Source organism: Tenrec ecaudatus, chromosome 1, assembly GCF_050624435.1.
Source record: "Tenrec ecaudatus isolate mTenEca1 chromosome 1, mTenEca1.hap1, whole genome shotgun sequence".
Taxonomy (NCBI): Eukaryota; Metazoa; Chordata; class Mammalia; order Afrosoricida; family Tenrecidae; genus Tenrec; species Tenrec ecaudatus.
Genome location: NC_134530.1, coordinates 47,313,658 through 47,331,295, shown reverse-complemented (window position 1 = coordinate 47,331,295; position 17,638 = coordinate 47,313,658). Strand labels below are relative to the sequence as shown.

At 50.5% G+C, this 17,638-nt stretch overlaps 1 protein-coding gene across 1 annotated transcript in view; it reads left to right on the top strand.

The window, feature by feature from the left end:
• MYOM3 (myomesin 3) overlaps window positions 1-17,638 on the top strand; it is a 54,587-nt gene that overhangs the window by 24,273 nt on the left and 12,676 nt on the right. The window contains exons 17-23 of the mRNA XM_075538486.1: window positions 10-202; window positions 393-514; window positions 1,826-2,004; window positions 13,878-13,992; window positions 15,041-15,197; window positions 15,828-15,937; window positions 16,365-16,409. Of these exons, the coding sequence (XP_075394601.1) occupies window positions 10-202; window positions 393-514; window positions 1,826-2,004; window positions 13,878-13,992; window positions 15,041-15,197; window positions 15,828-15,937; window positions 16,365-16,409 (921 nt within the window). The remainder of the gene's footprint in view (window positions 1-9; window positions 203-392; window positions 515-1,825; window positions 2,005-13,877; window positions 13,993-15,040; window positions 15,198-15,827; window positions 15,938-16,364; window positions 16,410-17,638) is intronic.

Here is a 17,638-nt window from a genome sequence, read left to right as displayed (position 1 = left end):
TCCCCATAGCGCCCCCCTCTGCCCCCTACGATTTCACCCTGCTGAACTGCGGGAGGAACGACATGGTCATTGGGTGGAAAGCCCCCAAGCGTGGCGGAGGCGGCAAGATCCTGGGCTACTACCTGGACCAGCACGACTCAGACGAGCTGGATTGGCATCCCGTCAACCAGCAGCCCGTGCCAGCCCGGGTCTGCAAGGTAAGGTGGAGTGGGCCAGCACCTTCAGGGCTGGTGCAGGGGGAGACCCTGGGAGGCCCTGAGGCTGGAGGGGGCTCATTTTCAAGCCCGGGCACACCGACCCCGCCTTCCTGCCCTGCACTCTGGGCCACACCTCCTCCCCTGCCCCGCCCAGCCGCCACCTCCAAGGCGTGTGCTTCTGCCCTTCCAGATCAGCAACCTCCAAGAGGGCCACTTCTATGAGTTCCGGGCCCGCGCAGCCAACTGGGCAGGGGTCGGCGAGCTGTCAGCACCCAGCAGCCTGTTTGAGTGCAAAGAGTGGACGATGCCCCAACCAGGTGAGAGGCCTAGAGCCCTGGCGTCCAGCGCCTGCTCTTGCTCCCACCCAGCAAGTCGAGCCAAGGGCTTCACAATGCAAAGCCCTGCATGCATTCAAGCTGGCTCTGCAGGTCCCTGTCCCAGGCCCCAGCCCCCATAAACGGGCACTGACTGAGTCGTCACCCTGCCTTAGAGGGCCTCGACCTTGGCCCCAGACTAACTCTATACCCTCCACACAAACTAGCCCCCACGTGACACACCATCTGAGCTGTGGTTCTGACCACGGAGAGACCTTGAACTCCAAAGTCTAAGGTGAACACCTCCCAGTTGACCCCAGGACTTTCCCAGCTTTTTACCGAAAGCCCCACTTCGCAGAAATCCCCCCCAGTTCTAGACAAACAGGGATGGTTGCTCTCCCTACATGCCGCCCCTCTAACCCCATTCGCTTTCTCACAATGAGACCCTCACCTCCACCCAGGTGAGCCCTCACCACAGACCCCATCACCTGCATGTGTCCGCCTCCAGCATGTCACGCTGCTCTGCTCCATCCCATTTTCTGGACAAAACCTTTTCCTCAACGGCGGCTCGTTACAGTGTGGAAGCTTGCGCAGCTCCCATCGGGATAACAACTGCTCTGTGCTCTTAGTAGGTATTCACCCTGTGTCAGACCAGACAGACAGAGCCCATTGACACGGAATAGCACTGCCCCAAGGAGTGGCCAAGCCTGTCAATCATCATGGAAGCAGACTGCCACATCCTTCTCCCTTGGCGCAGCCAGTGGGATCAAACCACTAACCTCTCAGTTAGCAGGCAAATATGCAACTGCCACCACAAAAGACCCCTGTGTTTCAGACATCCCCTAAATGAGCTCATTCAAGTTCACAATAGCATTATATGAACTCTTATTCTGCCCAGTTTTCAGCAAAGGAGGCAAGCATACAGGGATAAGTCATGTGCCAGTGCAGCTGGGACCTGACCCCTGGCCTTCTGGCTCCAGAGATCGCCCCTTACCCCACACATTGAATACAGAAATGACAAGGACATCAGGAGAATTAGCTGCCTGGGATGGGGCTGGCAAGGCTCAGAGAAGTTCTGGAAGAAGGTGATACTGAGTGCATTTAGAGAATTAACCCTACCCTAGGCCCAGAGCCAAGCTTTGACACGAAGCCAAGACCAGCCAGGTCCCCACTGTGCCCAGAGCAGGTGCTCTGAGGCCTGGCTGTGACTGACAGATTGACAGTCTCATCGACTGACCATCCAGCTCAGTGCCCAGTTGGCTGGCTGGCTGGCTGCCAGCCTTCCTGACTCCCTCTCTGCTCCATCTCCCACAGGCCCCCCCTACAATGTGCGGGCATCCGAGGTGCAGGCCTCCTCCCTAATGTTGCAGTGGGAGCCCCCGCTGTACACGGGCGCTGGACCAGTCACAGGCTTCTGCATCAGTTACCAGGAGGAAGGCTCTGAGCAATGGAAGCCAGTCACCCCAGACCCCATCTCTGGCACCCATCTAAGGGTGAGTCCCTGCTCCTTTGTCCCCTCACTGATCCAAAATATTCCCTGCCACTGGGCAGAGCAGGACCATAGACATCAGAATGGAATGACCCTCAGAGGTCCCTGCCTTCACTCATGGCAGCAGAGGCCCAGAGAGGCTAAGTCATTTACCCCAGTCACACAGCCAGCTGGCAGCCAGTGGGGCCCAGGCCTCCTGGCTCTGACAGGGTGTCCCATGCTGGTCTGGCTCCTCCCTAAAAATTCACTTGATTATCAGACTCTAACATGTAGTGCAAAGAATAAGGTAGCTCAAGGAGGGAGTTAATAAGGAGTAGCAATAGTTGACAATGTACAGAATGAGGTAAATCTGTATGCGTGCATTGGCATGAAAATATAACCATTGTTGTGAAGAAAGAAAAAGCAGGATGTTTATGTTAGAATATCATATGTACGTGTGTGGGTGGATGTTCATATATGTATATGCATATAGCTACCAAACCAAACCAAACTCACTGCCATCGAGTTGATGCCAACTCACAGTGACCTTTAGGACAGTGTAGAACCGCCTTTTTGGGTCTCCAAGACGGCAACTCTTTCAGAGAAGAAAGCACTGTCTTTCTTTTGCATATAAACTATACTACTAGGCCGTTTCAAAAAAGTTCATGGGAAATGGAATGAAACAATAGTGTCATTTTCCCATGAACTTTATGAAGCCCCTCTTCCAGTTGCCATCCATTTGAGCCTGACTCATGGCGCCCCATGTGTGTCGGAGTAGAAGTGCGCTCCATGGGGCTTCCAATGGCTGATTTTTGAAGTAGATCGCTCACCAGCCTTCTTCAGAGGCACCTGTGGGTTGACTTGAACCGTTACCCTTTCCTTTCGTAGCCCCATCTGTTTGTTAACAGTTTGCACCTGTCCCCACACATAGACATTTTATTGTTTGTCTTAATAAGAAGCAAGCTGCAAGCCCTTTGGATAAATAAGAACCCTAACAGAATCATTGGTTTTAATCATTTGTGGCGGTGGTGATTTAGCTCACACACACACACACACACACACACACACACACACACACACACGGAAAAACAGGAAGTGAAAACCATCTGCATCAGGTAGGACAAAGACAACTCACAAAGACTGATCCATTTCCTCCAACAAGGCCGCCCACCAAAGCATCCTGAGTAGATACAAATTACCAACGTAAACTGCATCGCCAGAGGCCGCTCCCACCACCTCAGCGGCCATCGCTGGAGCCAGTGGGCCCCCTGTGGGCCAGTCACGTCTGCAAGGGCAGCTCTGTGGGGCAGGTTAGGAAGTTCCTCGGGGTGTCTGTCGCCAGCAGGCAGGAGGTGCACCGTTCTGCAGACCACACCTGAGCATGCCCTGAGTTAGCCCAGAAGAAACGAAGACAGAGGCAGGAACCCAGAACTCCAGTACAGAAAGCCGGGGAGAGACCACCAATGCACATGCCGAGACGTGCCCACAGCTGGGGTCCATGTAAATTCAACGGAGGGGTGGGGCGGGAAAGGAGGGAAGGAAGGACCCCAGTCGGCATGAAGCTCTAACCTTCTGCGGTTCTCCACCCACCGCCCAACTCCCCACAAGGTCTGCAAGGATTTCACAGGCTCCCCAGACACAAACAGGGCCCGGGCCTACGCTTGTTTTTAAGTCGCATGTGGTTGACATAAGTCAGGACACTTGGCTTTGGTTTGTGTCTAATGGCAGTGAGTCAGCGCATCGTGTATGATGTACTTTTCTATGCGTAAGAATTAAAGACACACTGAAATGCCTTGAACGCAATGCTACAATAATAATAATGTTTGATACGCATCACAGATTAGCACTGGTTTGGTAGTCCTCCAATGGTTTGTATAAAGGGCTTCACAGGGTTGATGGGTCTGTAACTATGGGTTGCACATAGTTAGACTCCCCAGGGACTGCGTGTACTAACAGACAGTATAGACATGTCACTTGTCTACATGCTTTGTGCGCTTACAAAGTCTCGATTGCTCTTTCTGAGCCTCTCTGGGGATGGCACTGCAGGGGTGCAGGGGTCCAGCCCCCACAGCCCAATGGATCCAAGGGGTGGTTGTGTGATTGAAGGGCAAATTAAAGGAACAACGCAGTTGCTAACTTTGAGGTGAGGCATGTAACTGCGCCCTCTTCCACGGCAACGGGAGCCGGGATGCGGCAGTGGTGTGTTCTTTAACAAGCTTCTATCATCTCGGGCACGCAGGTCCTGGTAAGTGCGGGCAGAACAGGAAGGGGTCGGATGGGAGGCATACAACAAGCAGGATGGAGGCAAGCTCGGGGTAGACACGCAATAGGAAAGGGGGGTGCTCGAGGCTTGTATATAACAAGATGGGCGGGTTCTGGGGTTAAGATGGCGGCCCAACCTTGTTCTTCTCTGAGCTGGCTTGACCTTGAGTGTCCCTGAGCTCTTCTTCTCCAGGGAAACCATCAAGGATCCTTATCGGAAGGGCGTGGGCGGTACTTAGGATTAGATGGTCTGGCTGACAGACAGCCTTTAGACAGATAGCCTTCAAGATTATAGCAGGCAACCCCGTGTTTGCAAGTAGCACCTTAAAATTGCCATTATTTCAGGGAACGTCGTAGGAATAGTTTTACTCAGGAGAATGTGAGTGGGACTCATCTCCAACCCAGAAGGTCCCCCTCCACAGGAGCCTTGGCCTCCCAGACTCTTACTGGTTCTCAGTTTCCTACACAGGGGGATATTAATCCTCCCATTTCAATCTGTTTCTATGCTTTAAATCATTCCCCCAAGCCATGTATTTCTTGTACGCAATTTGGCATGGTTTCATTTGGAATAAAATAAAAGACGGATTAGAGAGGAGCAGCCTTCGCCAGCAAAGGACACTGAGATTCTCCATCTTCTGGATCCACGGGCCTGGAAGCCCCACAATAGAGTCAGCCAGTGCTGGACAGCTGCCCAAGAGAGCCACAGCCCATAGATGGTCCCTCCACCTCCCCACACAGGCTCACGGTTGGCCCAGGCCAGGCCAGTACAGACGTCAGGGACTTGGCACCAGTTTCTGCACCTGGCTGTCATTCACTCAGTCATTCATTTATAAAATGCTTCTTGACACCTGCGTGGTGCCAAGTCTGGAACCAGGGCCTAGACATAAAAAGCTAATTAAGTCATGGTTGTTGACCTCAGAAATTCATGACCTGGTGAAAGAGAGAGACGGGCAAAGGCAATAACAACACTATTTGATGACTGCTACCACCGACGAGAGCTCAAGGAATACTGGGAATTCAGAGGAGGAAAATCAGAGAATCTCCCGGAAGCCTGCATGTTTGCTCAAGATGAGTGGTGAAGGGTGAATTGGAGTTAGCCAAGTAAAGAGTGGAGGGCCTAGCCAACAGAGAGCTCAGTAAGGGCAACGGGAAAGAGATGTGAGATGACATGATGAACTCAGAGACCTTAAAGGAGACGTTTAAGGAGAATGAGGACAGAGGCTAAGCCCAGACTGGAAAGCCTGTAGATACCAAGCATGGGCCGTGAACGGTTTAGGCATAGTGAGATTGGCGTCTCGGAGAGCTTGGCAGAGGGCAAGAGAGGCTGCGGAGGAAGGGTCTAGGGATGGAGGAGATGCCCTTTCGGAAACTGTTGGAGTAGTGTAGGGTGAGACAAGATAATAGTCTCCATCCAGGGCATGAGGGGACATGGGTGAAAGATGCCACGTCTCAGCATTAAGGAAATAAAATGAGCAGGGCGTGGTGGTTAAGTGAGGAGGGTTCCTGAAAGGGATGCACACATGGCTCCCAGGCTTCTCTCTGGTTCTTGTTGTTAGGCTTCCATCGAGTTGGTTCTGACCCATAGCGAGCCTGTGCACAATGCGCGGTCCTTCGCCATTGGTCCTAAACAATCGCTCCCATGCCTGAGCCCAGTGCTGCAGCCCCAGTATCAATCCATCTCATTTGGCCTTCCTCTCTTTCACTACCTCTCCACTTCTCCAAGCAGGATGGCCTTCTCCAGGGACTGCTCTCTCCGGACAACACGTCCACAACGTGTGAGACTGAGTCTTGCCGTCCTTGCCTCTAAGGAGCACTCCAGCCTTACTTCTTCCAGCACAGATCAGTCTGTCCTTTTAGCAGTCTGTGGTATTTTCAACATTCTTCTCCAGTTCCACAGTTCAAATACATCGATTCTTCTGCAGTCTTTCTTATTCAACGTCCCACTTTCACACGCACAGGAGGTGATGAAACATACCATGGTTTGGGTCAGGCACAGCCAGTCCTCAGCGTATCACCCTTGCTTCCCAATACTCTCAAAACGTCTGTGCAGCACGCTTACCCAATGCAGCTCGCCTTTTGCTCTCCTGACTGCTGCTTCCATGAGCACTGATTGTGGATCCGAGCCAGACAAACTCCTTGATAAAGTTCTTCAGCCTTTCTCCATTTAGCATGATGGTACCTATCGATCCAGTTGTAGGAGTTCGGTCTTCTTCACACTGAGTTGTCATCCAGGCTGAAGGCTGCTGCCATCCTTGATCTTCACCAGCCAGCCCTTCAAGTCCTCCTCGCGATCAGCAAGCAAGGTTGCGCATCGGTATTAAGCAGGCTGTTCATAAGCCTGCCTCCGATCCTGAGGCCACATTCTTCACATTAGCCAGCTCTCTGCTGATTCGCTCATCGTATAGATTGAGCAAGTATGGAGAGAGGATACAACCCTGATATATACGCCTCTCCTGATTTTAGACCATGCAGTATGTCCTTGTCCTGTGTGCACAACGGCCTCTTGCTCCATGTGCAGGTTCCCCATGAGTACAATGAAGTGTTCTGGGATCCCCATTCTCCTCAAGGTCATGCGCAGTTCATTATAATGCACACAGTTGAATGCCTTGGCATAGTCAATAAAGCACATGTCTGTCTGGCAGTCTCTGCTTTGAGCCAAGATTCATCTGACATCAGCAATGATATCTCTTGTTCCACATTCTCTTCTGAATCCAGTCTGAGTCTCTGGCAGTTCCTTATCAATGTACTACTGCAACCATTGTTGGAGGATCGTCAGCAAACATTTATTTGAGTGCAATATCAAAGATGTGATTTTACAGCTAAGTATTCTGTTGAGTCCCCTCTCTTTAGAGTGGGCACATATCCCTTCCAGTCAGCCAGTCAAGTAGTTAAGTTTCAAATTTCCTGGCAGAGACAAGTGAGTGCTTCCAGCGCTTCATCAGCTTGTTGAGAATTTTCTATTGATATTCCATCAACTCCGAGATCCTTGTTTTTGGCTAATGCATTAAAGTCAGCTTCAACTACTTCCGTCAGCACCATTGGTTCTTTCTAATATGCTACCTCCTGAAGTGGTGGACTCTCAGCTAGCTCTTTTTGATACAGTGACTCTGGGTTTTCTTTCCATCTTCACTTGGTGCTTCCTGCATCGTTCAATATTTTGCCCATCGAATCTTTCAGGATTGCAACCGAAGGCTTGACTTTTTTCTTGAGTTCTTCCAGTTTCAGATGTGCCAAGTGTGTTGTTCCCTTTTTATTTTCCAGATCTAGGTCCTTGCACGTTTCATTATAATATTTTACTTTGTCTTTTGAAATTTTCTATTCAGCTCCTTGACTTCATCCTTTCTTCCATGTGCTTTAGTTACTCTTATGATTGAGAGCAAGTTTCAGCATCCCTTCTGACATCCACGTTGATCTTTTCTTTCTCTCCCTATGTTTTTAATGACCTCTTGCTTTCTTCATGAATGATAGTCCTCCCACAGCTCATTGGTCTCCTGTCATTAGTGTTCAGTGAGTCAAATCTGTTCTTGAGATGTTATCTAAATCCAAGTGGGATAGACTCAAGGCTGTATTTTGACTCCCATGGATTTTTTCCCTTCAGCTCTATCCTGAACTTACATATGAACATTGATAGTCTGTTCCACAGTCACCTGGGTCTGGTTTTAGTTGCTGATAATAAGCTTCTCCATCATGTCTTTCCACATATGTTGTTACTCTGGATTCCATCTGGAGAAGCTCACGTGTGTAATCGCCATTTGTGTTGTTTGAAAAAGGCATTTACAATGAACAAGTTGGTGGTCTTCCAAAAGTATATCGAGATCTTCCAGCTTCATTTCTATCACTCAGTCCATATTTCCCAACTATTTACCTTTCTCTTTGTTTCCAACTTTTGCTTTCCAATCACCAGTAATTATCATTGCATCTCAATTTCCACCTGAAGTCATGGGTAGAATTCTTCAATTTCATCATCACTAGCTTTTGTGATTGCTGCGTACATTTTAATAATAGTTGTATGGATCGGATTTCCTTGGAGGTAGACAGATGTACTCCGATCACAGACAGCCTTGTACTTCATGATGGATTTTGCGATGTCTTTTCTAGCCATGAGTGCCAGGCCATTCCTCTTGATTGTGTTATTCCCAGCACAGTAAATCATATGATTTACTGACTCAAGATAGCCAATGCCCGTCCATTTCAGCTCACTAATGCCTCCAACATCTATCTGTGTGCATTCCAGCTCCTTGTGGATGACTTCCACTCTTCCTGGATTCAGACGTGGCACAGTCCAAGTTCAGCATGAGTAGTTTTGCAGCTGTTTCTCCTTTCCTTCAGTCGCGCCCCATCAGCAAATGAAGATCCCAAATGTTCTGCTCCCACAGGCTTGAACCTGACTCACATCCACATGGCCAACTCCACTCCGAGCACTCAGTTCTCCTCGATCAAAATTCGAGTGCCTTTGGACCTCACGGCCCCGTTTTCCCACCCTGTCTCAAGGTTCTGTTTCCATCTGTTAGGCCTTCCGTGTCTGACAATGTTTCGAAGCTGGGCATAAGGTTTTCGGCAGTTCTTTCCTTCAAAGGGACGCTGGGTCCTTCTCAGTCTGGAAGCTCTGTTCCTGTTGGGGACCCTGCTGGCATTTGAAATACCAGTGACATAGCTTCCAGCATCACAGCGACACACAAGCCACCACAGTGTGATAGGCTGACAGACAAATGCGGCAAGTAGCCCCTTAAAACAGGGAGGACGGGGGAGGGAGGGGAAAAAGGAGGAGCTGATAGCAAGGGCCCAAGTAGAAAGAAAACGCTTTGAAAATGATGATGGCAATAAATGTACAAATGTGCTTGACATGATGGATGAATGTATGGATTGTGAGAAGAGCCCCCAATAAAAGTATTTAATTAAAAAATCCAGCTTGAAAATGATTAGGGCAAAGAATGTACGGATGTGCTTTATACAATTGATGCATGTATATGTATGGATTGTGATAAGAGTTGTATGAGCCCCTAATAAAATGTTTTAAATAAATAAATAATCCAGCTTAGGGCACTAATCTCTCCAATAGCTGCTAGCCCCTCATCTTTCTATCCTCCCTCCCTGGAAATAACTGCTCACATGTCACTCTTGGGTGACAGAATAGATGGAGGCAAGGCGATAGGAAGAGAAAAGGTCTTCTTATTGGCAGATTATAAGTTAAGTTCCAACAGTAAATTTCTGTTTATGTGGTGAACAGATTTGGCAATGAAGCTGGTGGTGGCTGCGCAATGTGGTTGATGTGATGAATGTAATGTGTTACATCACGGAGTCAACTCCGACTCACAGGACTGCGCACAACAGAACCAAGCACCGGTACCCAGGCCCGCACCATCCTCACACCCGGTGTTCTGTTTCAGCTCGTTGTTGCATCCACTGTATCGATCTATCGCTTTTTAAATTTTATTTTACATATCATTTTATTGGGGACTCTTACAACTCTTGTTACAATTCACACATTGATTGTATCAGGCATGTTTGTACATATGTTGCTGTCATTCATTTCTAGACATTTACTTACTATTGAGCCCTTGGCATCAGCTCCTCTTTTTTTTCCCCTCCCTGCCACCCTCATAACCCCTTGATGGATTACAAATTATTATTATTGTTTTCATATCTTACACCGACTGCTGTTTCCCTTCCCCTGTGTTTTCTGTGGTTCTTCCCCCTGGAGAGGGGTGTATGGTTATGTGTTCATCACTGTAATCAGTTTTCCCTCTTTCTCCCTTCCTCTCCCCTGCTTCTCCCTACCCTTCTGGTATTGCTATTCCCACTCCTGTTCCTGGATTCCGTGTGTCGTGAGCCCCCATCTCTTTTCTATACCTGTGTACAAACTCCGGTCTACTCTTAATTGAGAAGCAGCACTGGGGGCATGATAGTGGGGGGCGAGTAAGCTTCAAGGAACCAGAGGAGCATTGTGTGTTTCATCCATGCTTTACTGCATCCTGGTTGACTCATCCTTTCCCTGTGGCTCCTCTGTTGGGGGATTGTTCCATTGTCTACAGATGGGCTTTGGGTCTCTGCTCCGCCCCCCTCATTCTCAACAATATGTTTTTGTTTGTTTGTTATGTGTCCGCTGATGCCTATCACCTGGTCCCGATGACACCTCAGGCTCCCACTGGCAGTGCGCTCCTTCCATGTGGACTTGTTGCTTCTGTACTGAATGGCCTCTGGTTTAACTTCAAGCCTTTAAGACCCCAGACGCTGTATCTTTTTATAACTGGCCACCATCCACCTTATTCTCCACATTTGCTTATGCACCCGTTTGTCTTCAGCGATTATCTCGAGAGGGTGAACATCTCAGACTGAGGGTTGGCTAGAGCAAAGTGTTCTTGTATTGAGGGAGGGGTTGAGCAGAGGCCCGAAGTCCATCCACGACCTCAGTGTATTGCCATAAAAATATATGTACATAGGCCAGTACCCCTATTTTTGTGGATTAATGCATTTGTATCCGTATACACCTATGCTTATACCTCTACCCATTCCTTTGCTTCCTAAATCCTTCCTGTTTCCTTTTACCTTCCTCCTGCCCCAACATCACTTTCCCCCTATTTCCTCCTCTTCGAACTTCCTTAGCTAGATTGCGGTTGCTTCGACACCTCCAGGATCCCTGTTTCCTCCTTGTTGTTGACTCTAATTCCCTAGTTGTTCCCCTGTCTATGGCGCTGCCTGCTCACCACACCCTTTCCCTGTCACCCTCTCCCTCCAAGTGCCTTTGGGACCATTGGTCCCACTGCTTTCTCCTCGGGCTTGCTTCCCATGCCTGTCTTACATAAGTAGGCAAACCGACTGTGACATAGACCAAACAAAAAGAAAACAAAAGATTTAAAGAAGAAAAGGAGAGAAAAAAACATACATAATTCCAGGTCTGTTGACTGACCTTCATGACTATCTCCCCACAGGTCCGAGGGGATCTCTGGGAGCTGTCCCTCCCAGCCTGAAGTCCATTTTGGGGCCTCTTCAGGGGTGTTGTAGCTTTGCTTTACTCCAGTTGCTGATCTGTTATGTTCCTTTCTTGGTTTGCCCCAATGTGGGGGGTTCAGACCATACTACCTCCCCGCCTTGTGACCCCAGAATTGTCCTCTGTTGCAGTCTGCTCCATCGAGGGGACAACATGACACAAGCTGCTGGTGGCCCCACAGTCCCCTCTGTGTCCCAGCCACTCCCCACAGGAATGTTGCTTTCTGGGCCTGGTGTGCCAGTATGGGGCCCAGACCGACCATCCCTTTCTCTTCTTCTTTCCTGATCTGCTTCCGTGTGGGCATGGCATGCTGGCCCCTCTCCCCAACCTGTAGGTTTAGTGTTGTTCACTGTCACCCTTATTTCTAGGGAGGGGTCAGATGGACTCTGTTTGGGGCCAGCCCTGTAGCCGTCTCTCTTCATGCATGCCTCCACGCGGCCACATTGCCCTCATGGTTTGGTGCCCCGTGGTGGGGTCTGCATGGCCACTCCCAATTCTGTGGAGACAAAACCAGTACTCTCCCCCTGGGTGGGTTAGTGTCCTTCCCACCCCCATCATCGTCTCACTTTCATGCCCCCTTTTCTCTCTCCCTCCCCTCCCCACATTCCCCTTCTTTGGGTTAAACCTACATGTACTTCCTTGGATTTGGTCTAACCTCCTCCCGACTCCCAAATAGTGTGATATAGGTGGCTTCTCTCTACACCTACTGTGCTGCCAATCTGCTCTCGAAGAGTCTTCTTTTTCAAGGACTCTCTGTGACCGAGCGTGATGTCCTTCTCAGCAACTGGTCCCTCCTGGTAGCCTGTGCACAGTACCTGAGATGAAGCCTCGTCGCTCTCAGCTCTAAGAAGCATCCTGGCTGTGCCTCGTGAAAGCAAGGGTTGCTTTTCCTCCCACAAGGCCAGGGCAGAGTGACTATTCATTGCCAACATCATAATTCAAAGGCATCTTCAGTCTTAGTCACCATCCTGCCTTCACATTCACGCGAGTAGTGGGAAATGCCACAGATTGGGTCTGGTCGGACACCGTAGTCTTCAAAGTTACATCTTTGCTTTTTAACACTTTCCAAAGATATTTTTGCAGCAGATGTACCCAATGTACCCCATTGTTGTTCCACGGATAGCGGCTCTAAGTAAAACGAGTTGCTTGACCATGTCGATATTTTCCCGTTTGTGATGGCGCTGCTTTTCAGTGCCGTGGCGAGGATGCTTGCTTTCTTTGTGTAGAGGCAGGGCCCATGACGAGGCGATAGTCTTTGGTCTTCAACAAATGCTCCACGTCCACTTCCGTTTCAGCAAACAAGGTCATGTTATATGCAGCTCACAGATTGCTTGTCAATCTCCCTCCTAACCTGATGTTGCATTTATCATCCGAAGTTTCTGGGATGATTTGCTCCGCATGCAGATTGAATACGTATGATAAAAGGATCCAACGCTGACGCACTGTCCTGACTTTAACCAGGTGGCATTCCCCTGTCCTACTCCAACAACCGCCTTCGTCTTGCAACATTCTGTCCTAAAGTCTTGCAGGTCATCGATTTATCACTCAGGCCATGTTGTCCAACTGCTGAGCATTCTTCATTGTTTCCAAAAAAGCTAGAAAAATGGGTTCCATTTCTTCAACTTTGCCATCAGTGGTTGGTGTGTAAATGTTAATCACCGTCATATTAGCTGGTCTTTCTTGTAGGCATGTGGACATCATCCAGTTACTGGCAGTGTTGTACTTCTGAACAGATCTTGGAATGTCCTTGATCCTGAATGTGCCCATTCTTCTTCAGTGTGTCGTTTCCAGCACAGGAAACCATCCAGTAGCCCAATCAATCTGGCCAATCCCAGTTCAGCTCAGCTCACTAATGCCTCGGATATTGATCTTCAGGGGTTCCATTGAGTTTCCCAGCTTCCATTGTCTGTAGAGTCATACTGCGCAAACTCTATGTCTGATCATTATTGGATTTCTGCAGCAGTTTCAACTGACTTTGATCCGGACCATGTCACCACATGGTGGCCCTAAAGCTTGGCTCGATCCATACGGTCAACTCTGCTTTGAGGAGGTGTCTATCGCCATATTTTGAGTGGCTTCAACCTGGGCGGTTCTCCGCGACGCTGGATCAGACAATGTTCCACCACTATTCACGGTCGCTTGGCAAGTAGACAGCCATGCCCTGCTTCAGTGGCAACTTTGCTGAACCCTGCTCACCACGGGTGACCCTGCTGGTATTGGAAATGTCAGTGGCATCCCTTGGAGTACCCCGGCAATGTAGTAGGACAAGCTTACACGCAGTGCTATAATCGGTTACTGCCATTAATGAAATTGGTGTCACCAAATTGTACACACGAAGAATGATGAATCCGCGGATGTTATGTTACATGTGTGTTTTGTACAACTCGAGAATGGAAGGAAGAGAGAGACGAACGAGAAAAGAGAGGGAGGAACGATCTTTGAGACAAGGAATGACAGGTGTCACACCTGGGAAATGATCCAGGTGGAGAGGTCATTAGGAAACTAGAACTCAGGCTCTGGAACCCAGGACAGCAGCATGCCCTGCTTGCTCTTACCCCTCCGGGCAGCCTGAGATCCCTGCACCTGTGGCAGGGAGGGTGCATCCTCCCTTGTGCTCAGTGCTCACTCTCATCCCCCGCCTCCCTCAGGTGTCTGACTTGCAGCCAGGGAAGAGTTATGCATTCCGGGTACAGGCTGTGAATTCAGCTGGTTTGGGGCAACCGTCAATGCCTACCGACCCTGTGCTCCTGGAGGACAAGCCAGGTAGGATGGGTTGGGACGGGGGATGGGGAGAGTATCATGTGCCTCTGCCCAACAGAGGACCAGGTAGACCTTAGAGCAGTGGTTCTCAACCTGTGGGTCGCGACCCCAGTGGGGGGGTCAAACGACCCTTTCACAGGGGTCACCTGATTCATCACAGTAGCAAAATACAGTGATGAAGTAGCAATGAAAATAATTTTATAGTTGGGGGGTCACCACCATATGAGGAACTGTATGAAAGGGTCGCGGCCTGAGGAAGATTGAGAACCACTGCCTTAGAGGGAGCTGGGTAAGGAGCTGCAGGTCAGGACTTCAAGCGTGCTGAGGACCCTCCTTCCACTGGCCCCTCCACCTCTTGCCTGCTTTCTCCCCCGGTGCCCCTGCAGTTATTTTGGTGGGACCCCTAGACACGAGCATGTCTTCGCTGGTTGGTTGGATGGTCCCTCCCATGTTTTCCACAGAGCATCACCACTCCTCCTGGCTGTTTGTCTGTCCTGCAGTCACCACAGCTGGGCTCTCCTCCTGCTCTACCCACCAGGCAGCACTGAGTCCTCACGGCCTCTCCTTTCCCAGCAAGCCTGGAGTGAGGGACCATGGCCCTCCTTTTAGAATCCACTCAGAGATCACAAGTGAACAGGTCACCGAGCTAATGTATGATGACCAAACTACTTGGCTCTCTGAACTACACAACATGCTCTCTACTCTGCGAGCTATCCATTCCTGCACCAACCACCGGGCGGTGCCACTTTGCACACAGCAAGCAGTGGGAAAGGGAGGTCAAAGCCCCGGTATGCGTGGGCAGGGGAGGGAGCAGGTGAATGAATGCTTCAAGAAGAGTTTGCAATGGCGACAGGTGTTGCCAAGGAACTACAAGTGTGTGGTGTGTTTGGATGGGGATGACCGTAGCCGGGTGGTCAGAGCGGGCTTTCTGGAGGAGAGGGCATTTGAAATGAGAAAGAACCACCGTGAGAGGAGTAGTTTGTTTCTGTTTTTTGTCCAAGTGGCTTGTTGTTTATGAATGCCTGCTCCTTCCATTGGCTCCTACCCTAAGATGCCCGGAACATTGAAGTTGGCGTGGATGAAGAGGGCTCCATCTATTTGGCCTTTGAAGCCCCCGAGGCCCCTGAACCCTCCGAGTTCCAGTGGTCCAAGGACTACAAGGGCCCTCCAGACCCGCAGAGAGTTACAATTGAGGATAAAGCTGACAAGTAAGAGAAGGCGCAACTGCTGGGCAGGTACTATGGTTGGTGAGTTGGCAGCTCCAAAGAGAGTCAGTGGCGGGGACTCACCATAATGGGCTCAAAGGGAACTTCTGCGGGACCTTACAAGGATGTGACTGGAGCCTTAGGGAGACCCGAGGGGGGTGCATTGATGGGCCTGAAAGGCAACATTCATTTGGAGATGATTTTTCTCTAAAGCACTGCGTGTTCCCCTGCCTCGGAGCATCTGAGAAAACAAATGCTCAGGACCGCCACTTGATGTCTGGCCCAGCTTCTTTCTACCAGGCTCTTTGGGATCAGTTTTCTCATCTGTAAAACAGGAGCATGGAACCAGATGACCACAGAGGGCCCTGTCAAAATGCCCCCATCCCTCACTCCTCTCCCAGCAGCTCGCTCAGCCTCAAGCCCTCAGAAGAGAGGGCAGGGCAGTATATCATCCAGCAGACCTTGTGCCAGAGACGCCGGCTACTGGGGGACATAGAAGGTTCCAGGCCAGAGCTTCCCAGGGCAGAGGGCCCCATGGTGCCCAGGGCCTGAGGGTTGGATGCAGGGGCTCTGGGGCCAACAGAGTCTCCCTGGCCTGCACCACACAAACCTCCACCCTCCTCCCTCTGCCAGGTCCAAGATCATCCTGAAGGAACCCAGCCTTGAGGATCTGGGCATCTACTCAGTGGTGGTCGCCGATGCTGATGAAGATATCTCAGCAAGCCACACCCTGACCGAGGAAGGTAATCCCGGGGGTTAGCACTGGGGCTCAGAAAGCAGTCGCCCAGAGAGGTCTGGGAGGTGTTAGTCACCTATCAGAGGAGGGCAGTCATGTACTCCCCACTGCACTGTGTGGGGACCAGGGGGACAGTGCAGAGGTGGCACGTGGGTGCTTCTGAGGAGGTGGGACTAGATCTAGGCCTGAGCAAGAATAAGCCATCCCCGCGTGCCCAGCAGCAGCCCCACTCCCTCGGTGACCCAGGGCCAGCATTGCCAGTGATCATTGTGTACACCTGTGTAGCCATGTGACCGCCAGCAAGGAAGGGAAGATCTTAGGGCATCAGGGGAGGGTCTTTCACCCAGCACAGAGCCCAGGCAAGGCTCCCAAGAGCCTTACTAGCCCCAAGAATTCATTCTCTCTGGTTTCTTCCATGTTCCTTCCTGTCCCAGAGCTGGACAAGCTGAAGAAGTTGAGTCACGAGATTAAAAACCCAGGTAAGCAACCCAGCCTGGGGCTGCTCCCACAGGGCCGTGCAGGGCGGAGCACAGGGAGGAGGCAAAGGGAGAGGGTCAGGAGAGAGGAGGAACCAGATCTTGGGAGGGGCCAAGGCCAGCAGTCTGCTGCAGTGAAAGGGAAAGGGGCAGACATCAGGCTAGACCTTGGGAGAGAAGGAAACGTGGATGGTCCCTTCTTCTCGGCCCTGTTGTTGGCTCTTTTCTCCTTCGGATTCTGGATCATCGCACCTTGGCTTCCCTCTGCCAGCAAAGGCAGCGTGTAGTCCCTAAGCAGGCCTGGGCGCTTTAAGTGGACGTAAGCAAAGAACCGTGACTGGTTCCAGCAGACCCTGCAGGACCCAAAGGCAGCCAGGTCCAGGAAGCCTCTGCCCGAGACCTGGAGGGTCTTGGCTGAGATAAAGTCCAAGGGTCCTGGCGGCATCCCTCCTCGGGCTGCTCCGGGCTGGTCCCCTTCCAGCACTCCAAAAAGCTTGCCTGAGCAGAAGACAACGAGGGAAGGCAGAGTGGAGACCCAAAGCCCATCTGTGGACAACTGGACCTCCCCTTACAGAAGGGTCTCAGGGAGGAGACGAGCCAGTCAGGGTGCAGTGTCGCACTGACAAACATACAACGTTCCTCTAGTTGTTTAATGCTTCCTCCCCCCCCCCAATATTATGACCTCAATTCTACCTTACAAATCCAACTAGATCAGAGGATGTACATGGGTACAGATAAGAGCTGGAAACACAGGCAATCCAGGACAGATTAAACCCCTCAGGACCAATAATGAGAGTAGTGATACCAGGAGGGGAAGGAGAAGGTGGGGGAAGAAGGGGGAGAAAGAAACTGATCACAATGATCGGTGTACATCCCCACCCCCACCCCAGGGGACGAACAACAGAAATGCGGGTGAAGGGAGACAGTGGACGGTGTAAAATATGAAAAATTAAAATAATTTATTATTTATTAAGGGTTCACCAGGGTGGGAGAGTGGAGGAGGGAGGGGAAAAAAGAGGAGCTGATACCAAGGGCTCAAGTAGAAAGAAAATGTCTTGGAAATGATGATGTCAATATTCGTACAAACGTGCTGGATACAATTGATTGTTATAAGAGCTGTAAGAGCTCCCAGTAAAAATGAGTTATTAAAATTAAAACCAAAAACAAGCTTGCCTGCTGGAAATGGGAGGCCAAGGGTCAGGGGGTAGAATGTCACATTTCCTGACCGGTGC